This window comes from Rhinatrema bivittatum, chromosome 2, assembly GCF_901001135.1.
Source record: "Rhinatrema bivittatum chromosome 2, aRhiBiv1.1, whole genome shotgun sequence".
In the NCBI taxonomy this organism is placed as follows: domain Eukaryota; kingdom Metazoa; phylum Chordata; class Amphibia; order Gymnophiona; family Rhinatrematidae; genus Rhinatrema; species Rhinatrema bivittatum.
Window position 1 is genome coordinate 11,577,502 of NC_042616.1, and position 8,151 is coordinate 11,585,652.

Genomic DNA, 8,151 nt, shown 5'->3' on the forward strand with positions numbered 1-8,151 from the left:
AATGGATGGCAATATGAAGGTAGGCCTCGTACAGATCTGTGAGATCAGAAAGTCCCTCGACTGCACTGCCATTATCACAGACTGCAAGGTTTCCAATTGAAAATGAGTCACCTTCAAATGACAGTTGACCCCTTTAGAGATCCAGGATGGGACGAAATGAACCCTCCTTCTTGGGCACAACAAAATAAATGGAATATCACCCCATACCTTCTTGAGACGTGGGCAATGGAACCACAGCCCTAAGACTGAGGAGCTTTTGAAGTTTTAACTCCACTGCCTGCTTCTTCTGCGAGGAGTGGCAAGGAGACAGCATGAACACGTCCCGATGAATACTGCGAAAATTCCAGCACATATCCTTCTCGTATCACCTCTAGGACCCACTGGTCTGATGTGATCTCGACCCACCACTGATAAGAGAGAGAGGTGACCATCTATCTCGTTCCCGAAGGTGGGTTGGCAAACCTTCATTGGGAAGCTCGGGAAGATCCGCCACCCAAGCCCATCCCTCTCTTGGGCTGTCTAGGACAAAAGGACTGAAACCTACTGAAAGGCAGAGTCCTCTGAAAAGGTCGACCCCCTATATGGACGAAACCACTTGGAACACCAGAAACGACCCCTCATACTAAAGGGGCGCTGTAACTGCTTCTTATTCTCCAGCAACTGAGGAACTGGAAATTCGCCCCACTTACTGGCCAATTTCTCCAACTTGCTCCCGAACAAGAGCGAGCCTTTAAAGGGCATCTTGGTAAGATTGGCTTCGGAAGCTGCATCAGCTGACCAATTTCGCAACCAGAGTTGACGCCTAGCTGCTATCACCGAAACCACTCCCCCGGCCGAGATACAGACTAAATCGCAGCTTGCGTCTGCTAAAAATGCGGCAGCAGGTTCCATAACCGCTCTGGAAGTCCCTCCAGAGTTATCAACCTCTTGAGAGAGAAGCAGACAAGATCATGCCACTAGGGCGCAACAGGAAGCGATCTGAAAAGTCATCGCCACTGCCTCAAAGGCTTGTTTAAGAATAGCTTCAGTCCCCCTATCATGTACGTCCTCCCTCCACAGGGATAGTCATCCGCTTAGAGACGGCACAGACCAGGGCATCCACCTTGGGAAAACACAAACACTCTCTCATAGCCGGATCCAGGGTACACAGGCTTTCTAACGTCCAACCCCCTTTAAAATTCGCTTCTGGAGTGTCCCATTCAAGACCAATCAATTCCTGAATGGCATCCATCACAGGGAAGAAGAAGAAGAAGAAAATGCCATACTGGGTCAGACCAAGGGTCCATCAAGCCCAGCATCCTGTTTCCAACAGTGGCCAATCCAGGCCATAAGAACCTGGCAAGTACCCAAAAACTAAGTCTATTCCATGTAACCATTGCTAATGGCAGTGGCTATTCTCTAAGTGAACTTAATAGCAGGTAATGGACTTCTCCTCCAAGAACTTATCCAATCCTTTTTTAAACACAGCTATACTAACTGCACGAACCACATTCTCTGGCAACAAATTCCAGAGTTTAATTGTGCGTTGAGTAAAAAGAACTTTCTCCGATTAGTTTTAAATGTGCCCCATGCTAACTTCATGGAGTGCCCCCTAGTCTTTCTACTATCCGAAAGAGTAAATAACCGATTCACATCTACCCGTTCTAGACCTCTCATGATTTTAAACACCTCTATCATATCCCCCCTCAGTCGTCTCTTCTCCAAGCTGAAAAGTCCTAACCTCTTTAGTCTTTCCTCATAGGGGAGTTGTTCCATTCCCTTTATCATTTTGGTAGCCCTTCTCTGTACCTTCTCCATCGCAATTATATCTTTTTTGAGATGCGGCGACCAGGAAAAACAAGAGGCTTTACGCAAGGAAAGCAAAATGGGATTCTTCTTTGGCTCAGAATTGGCATCCGAACCAGGAACACCCAGCTGTTTCAATGTCTGGGAAATCAGGGCCGGCAGTTCATCTCTATGAAAGAACCGCAACATGGTTCTAATTGGTTCCAGTCCCGGAGGAATTTCCCAACAATGCCATCTGGATTCCTGTCGGGAACACCAGCAGGGAGAAGAGGTGAACCCCGCTGCTGAAGCCTAGGACTGGAAGAGGGAGGAGCCACCGGCTGAGGGTCTGACCTGACAGGATTGGATGAAGCGGAGGACTGTACCTGAAGAAAAGCTTGTAAGCCTTGAAAAAATTCCACCCAAGAAGAGGCAGCCGGACCCAAAACAAGCCCAGAAGGAACTGAACTGGTCTCACAGCACTGCCCTCGCCTGCGGAGGAGCCAATCAAGGAAGAACCAAGATCTGAGTAGAGTAGCCGCCTAGTGGTTAGAGCAGTGGGCTAAGAACCAGGAGACCAGGGTTTGAGTCCTGCTGTTACTCCTTGTGACCTTGGGCAAGTCACTTTACCCTCCTTTGCCTCAAGTACCAACTTAGATTATAAGCCTCTCTGGGGAGAGGGAAATACCTATAGTACCTGAATATAATCCACTTTGAAGCGCTGAAAAAATTGGAATATAAATAAAATGGAGAAATTACTTACCTGATAATTTCATTTTCCTTAGTGTGGACAGATGGACTCAGGACCAATGGGTATAGTGTATTCCTGCTAGCAGTTGGAGATGGATCAGATTTCAATCTGACGTCAGCCCCTAGTACTTATACCCCTGCAGGAAGTGCAGCTCTTCAGTATTCTCCTCGAAAAGCATTGTGGATATATGTGTGACTGACTGACTGATTAACTTAATAATTTGGTTAACTTGGATAACTTCATAACTTGGATAAACGTTAAAACTTGATTAACTTGATTAATTTGAACTGGTTGATTGACTATAGCTGGAGACCACCAGTGTACTCAACCGGAAAGCGTCGACAGCCGGCAGGGTGGATGCCCTAGGTAAATGAAAACATGGCTTACCCTTGAATCATTTGAAAGACCATGCGAGACGGCAGCCAAGGGTGGGATACTGAGTCCATCTGTCTACACTAAGGAAAACGAAATTATCAGGTAAGTAATTTCTCCATTTCCTAGCGTGTAACAGATGGACTCAGGCCCAATGGGATGTATAAAAGATACTCCCTAACCGGGTGGGAGGCTGCCCGTGACCCACTTAGTATCGCCCTTGCAAATGCCGTGTCCTCCCGAGCCTGAACGTCCAGACAGTAGAATCTGGAGAAGGTGTGGATGGAGGACCATGTCGCCACCCTGCAGATCTCGGCAGGTGACAGCATTCTAGTTTCTGCCCAGGATACTGCCTGGGCTCTGGTAGAATGGGCCTTGACCTGTAGAGGTGGTGGCTTGCCAGCTTCTACGTAGGCCGCCTTGATGACTTCCTTGATCCAGCGGGCGATGGTTGCCCGCGAGGCCGCTTCCCCTTGTCTCTTTCCACTGTGAAGGACGAAAAGGTGGTCCGTTTTTCGTACGGGTTCGGACATTTTCAGGTATCTGGATAGGAGTCTGCCGACGTTGAGGTGGCGTAGACTACGGACTTCTTCTGAATTCTTCAAGCCATCTGTCGTTGGTAGTGAGATGGACTGGTTAAGATGGAAGTGAGACCATTTTGGGGAGGAAGAAGGGAACTGCGTGTAGTTGGATGACCACGGGGTGAGTCTGAGGAACGGTTCACGGCAGGACAGTGCTTGTAGTTCCGATATGCGGCGGGCTGAACATACCGCCAGCAAAAACACCGTCTTTAAGGTTAACAGGCGGAGGGACAGGCCTCGGAGGGGTCTGAAGGCGGTTCCCGCTAGGAAGTCCAAAATGAGATTGAGATTCCACAGAGGTACCGGCCACTTTAGTGGTGGGCGAATGTGTTTGACTCCTTTTAGGAAGCGTGACACGTCCAGGTGAGAAGCTATGCTGTTGCCCTCGCTCTTGGAGCCGTAGCATGACAATGCGGCCACCTGTACCTTGATGGAGTTGAGGGACAGACCCTTCTGTAGTCCGTTCTGTAAGAATTCCAGGATCACGGGAACTGTAAATGGATTGATGTTGTGGTCTTCGCACCAGGCTTCAAATACTCTCCAGATCCTTATGTACGTTAGCGATGTGGAGAACTTGTGCGCTCTGAGGAGAGTGTCGATTACCGCCCCCGAGTATCCGCTCTCTCAGGCAAGCCCTCTCAATTGCCAGACCGTAAGAGAGAATTGAGCTGGGTCCTCATGGAGGATCGGACCTTGTTGTAGCAGGTCCCTATGTGGGGGCAGGGGTAGTGGGTTCCCTGCCAGCAGTCTTCTCATGTCTGCGTACCAGGGTCTTCTTGGCCAGTCTGGAGCCACCAGAAGAACTAGTCCCTTGTGTAGGTGTATCTTGTGAATGATTGCGCCCAGTAGGGGCCACAGTGGGAAGGCGTATAGTAGGGTCCCCGGGGGCCAGGGCATTGATCCCTTGGGACTGCGGTTCCTGCCTGCGGCTGAAGTATCTGGATACTTGGGCGTTGGATCTGTTTGCCAGAAGGTCCATGTCCGGTGTCCCCCCACCGATCCACTATCATCTTGAAGGCTGTGGACGACAGCCTCCATTCTCCTGGGTCTAGACTTTCCCTGCTGAGCAAGTCTGCCGTGATGTTGTCTTTCCCAGAGATGTGGATGACGGAGATCTCCTGGAGGTTTGCTTCCGCCCACGCCATCAGGGGGTCTATTTCTAGGGACACCTGTTGACTTCTGGTTCCCCCCTGCCGGCTGATGTAGGCCACTGTCGTGGCGTTGTCCGACATTACTCTGACCGCTTTGTTTCGAAGTCTGTGAGTGAACCGCAGGCAGGCCAGTCTGACTGCCCGCGCTTCTAGGCGGTTGATGTTCCATCCCGCCTCTTCTGCGTTCCACTGCCCTTGGGTGGTTAGCTCCTCGCAGTGTGCTCCCCATTCTCGCAGACTGGCATCTGTGGTGAGTAGGGTCCAGGTTGGGGAGGATAGTCTTGATCCACGGCTCATGTGGCTGGCCTGCAGCCACCACCGTAGCTGGGTTCGAACACTGCCCAGGAGTAATAGACGTACAGTGTAGTTCTGGGACCATGGGCTCCACCGTGATAGAAGTGAGCGCTGTAGGGGCCTCATGTGAGCTCGCGCCCATGGCACAACTTCCAGTGTGGATGCCATCAGCCCGAGGACTTGCAGGTAATCCCATGCTGTGGGACGAGGATCGTTCACCAAGGTTTGCAGCCGGTTCCACAATTTTGATCTCCTTGTGGGGGTCCTCTTTGGCGTTGAATCGGACTCCTAGGTATTCCAGCGACTATGAGGGCTGTAGAGAACTTTTGTTTGTGTTGACTATCCATCCTAGGCTTTCCAGTAGAGTTATGACTCTGCTGGTTGCTTGGCGGCTTTCCTCCGGTGACTTTGCCCTGATTAGCCAATCGTCCAGGTAAGGGTGAACGAGGATTCCTTCCCTTCCTCAGTGTTGCCGCCACCACCACTATTACCTTGGTGAATGTCCGGGGAGCTGTGGCTAACCCGAAGGGAAGCACCCGGAACTGGTAGTGACGGTCCAGGACTTTGAAGCGTAGGTAGCGCTGGTGTTCCTGATGAATTGGGATGTGTAGGTAGGCCTCCGCAAGATCCAGGGATGTGAGAAACTCTCCTGGTTGTATCACCCTTATAACGGATCGTAGGGTTTCCATGCGGCAGTGAGGGATCCTGAGGTGGCGGATGACCGACTTGAGGTCCAGGATGGGCCTGAATGTTCCCTTTTTCTTGGGAACGATAAAATAAATGGAATAATGGTCAGTATTTAATTCCTGTGGAGGCACTGGGGTTATGGCCTCGAGGGCCAGTAGTCTGGACAGTGTAGCTTCCACTGCCACCCTCTTGGAGGGGTTGTGGCAGGGGGACTCCACGAACTTGTCCGGAGGGGTTCACAGGAAATCCAGATAGTACCCCTCCCGAATGATGGCTAGGACCCCACTTGTCCGAGGTTCTCTCAACCCATCTGTGGTAGAATAGGGCTAGTCTGCCCCCTATGGCTTCTTCCCTTGGACGGGTCGGCTGAATCTCATTGTGGGGTGCGGCTGGGGCCCGTACCCGAGCTGGCTCCCCTCTTGTTGTGCTTGGTCCGAAAGGACTGGTCCCTGCCCGTAGGGTGGGGGCGCTTGATAGTTGCTCCTGTAAGGGTTGAAGCGCTGCGAATTTCTGCCCCTGGAGGCCCTGGGAGTCTCTAACTGCTATGGAGATGGAAAATACTGAGGAGCTGCACTTCCTGCGGGGTAAATGTACTAGGGCTGACGTCAGATTGAAATCTGATCCGTCTCCAACTGCTATCAGGAGCACACTATACCCACTGGTCCTGAGTCCATCTGCTACACGCTAGGAAAGTGAAGGTTTTCATCTACTAATAGGAGAAATTTTGCATTCACAGGGGATTCCCTCTCAGAAGTTCAGTTGTGAACTCATTTCAAAGGAATTCCAGGGTCAGACATAAAAATATTCCTTTGTTTGCCGAATAAATCCTTGATCGCAGCATCAGGGCACAGACATTCCCACTCTGCAGTTACTTTGTTGTGTTTTAGCTGAAAGAAGCAGCTGCAGGATTTATAATCCCTTTTATTCTCGGTTCCCTTTGCCTTCTTTGTATTCCATTTTCATTAGCACAGACAAACAAACATGCAACTTATTTCCTCTGTTTCTATCTCACTACAATTAAAGAGGTTGGTCTCCTTTTCTCCTGCAAATCATTCACCCTCCTCTTTCCTGGAGCCCTGCTGTCAGCACATTCAAAGCTCTTCTTCCTGCCAGCCCTCTCACCTTCAATCTTTTACTGAGACTGATATGGACGTCCCTGGAGAGGAATGAGCAACAACAGACCTTGGCAGGAAGATCTTTCACCTGGGGAAGTATTCAAATCTCTGCAGCCATTCTCCTGCCCCTTCTCCAGAGCAGGATTTCCAGCCCTGGCTCCCTCCCTGCAGGGTCCCTGGGGTGGGGGATGGGAGCAGTCCCAGGCTGCATCCCCTGCCCCCCTCCTGCCAGTCTCCTACCTGCTGAGCAGAAAGCCCTGCAGCCATTCTCCTGCCCCTTCTCCAGAGCAGGATTTCCAGCCCCGGCTCCCTCCCTGCACGGTCCCTGGGGTGGGGGATGGGAGCAGTCCCAGGCTGCATCCCCTGCCCCCCTCCTACCTGCTGAGCAGAAAGCCCTGCAGCCATTCTCCTGCCCCTTCTCCAGAGCAGGATCTCCAGCCCCGGCTCCCTCCCTGCACGGTCCCTGGGGTGGGGGATGGGAGCAGTCCCAGGCTGCATCCCCTGCCCCCCTCCTACCTGCTGAGCAGAAAGCCCTGCAGCCATTCTCCTGCCCCCTCTCCAGAGCAGGATTTCCAGCCCCGGCTCCCTCCCTGCACGGTCCCTGGGGTGGGGGATGGGATCAGCCTCAGGCTGCATCCCCTGCCCCCCTCCTGCCAGTCTCCTACCTGCTGAGCAGAAAGCCCTGCAGCCATTCTCCTGCCCCTTCTCCAGAGCAGGATTTCCAGCCCTGGGGTGCGGGCAGGTTTGGGCTTCTCTCCAGCGTTTCCGGATCGAAGGACTGTGCTGGAAAGCAATCCCCGCCCCCTTCCAGCAGGAAGTGACATCACCAAAGGGAAAGGAGAGGATGGGAACTATGGGACTTGTAGGTCCAGACCATGGCTTTTTGTAATAGGGATTTAATGAGCCCAGTTTTATTTATAATAAGCAAAATAAGTGACCCTGCTTCTGAGAGCCTGGGAACTAAGCGCTGGTCCCTGAGGGGAGAGGAACAGAGCAGGGAGAAGTAAGAGGGAGAGGGGAAGGGACAGAGCACAGAGAGGGGAAGCAGGAGGGAGAGAGACTGGGAAGGATCAGGGAGAGGGTAAGGAAGAGAGAGGATGTGAGAGAGAGCCCCCTCTGACTGCTGCCCTCTGCCTCCCCCGCCCAGCACTGACAGCAGGAGCTGAGGCTGCACACAAGGCTGCAGGATTCAGGATCAGCTGGGACTGCGCTCTCAGGAATATTGGGACTGGCAGACTGGGAGCTCAGATTCATACATTATCTGATTTATAGAAATAACAGAGAATCATAGAAACATGACAGCAGAAAAAGGCTCCACAGCCTATGGAGTCTGCCCACCCACACCAACTATGCAGCTTTACAGTCCCTACCACTCCCTCAGAAATCCTCTGTGTGCATCCAAGGCTTTCCTGAATTCAGATCCTGTCCTTGTTCCA

At 51.9% G+C, this 8,151-nt stretch overlaps 1 protein-coding gene across 1 annotated transcript in view; it reads right to left on the minus strand.

The window, feature by feature from the left end:
• LOC115083538 (gastrula zinc finger protein XlCGF52.1-like) overlaps positions 1-7,732 on the minus strand; it is a 41,105-nt gene extending 33,373 nt beyond the window's left edge. The window contains exon 1 of the mRNA XM_029587421.1: positions 7,381-7,732. Coding sequence (XP_029443281.1) covers positions 7,381-7,539 — 159 coding nt within the window. The 5' untranslated portion in view covers positions 7,540-7,732. The remainder of the gene's footprint in view (positions 1-7,380) is intronic.
• Between the last annotated feature and the right edge of the window lie 419 nt (positions 7,733-8,151).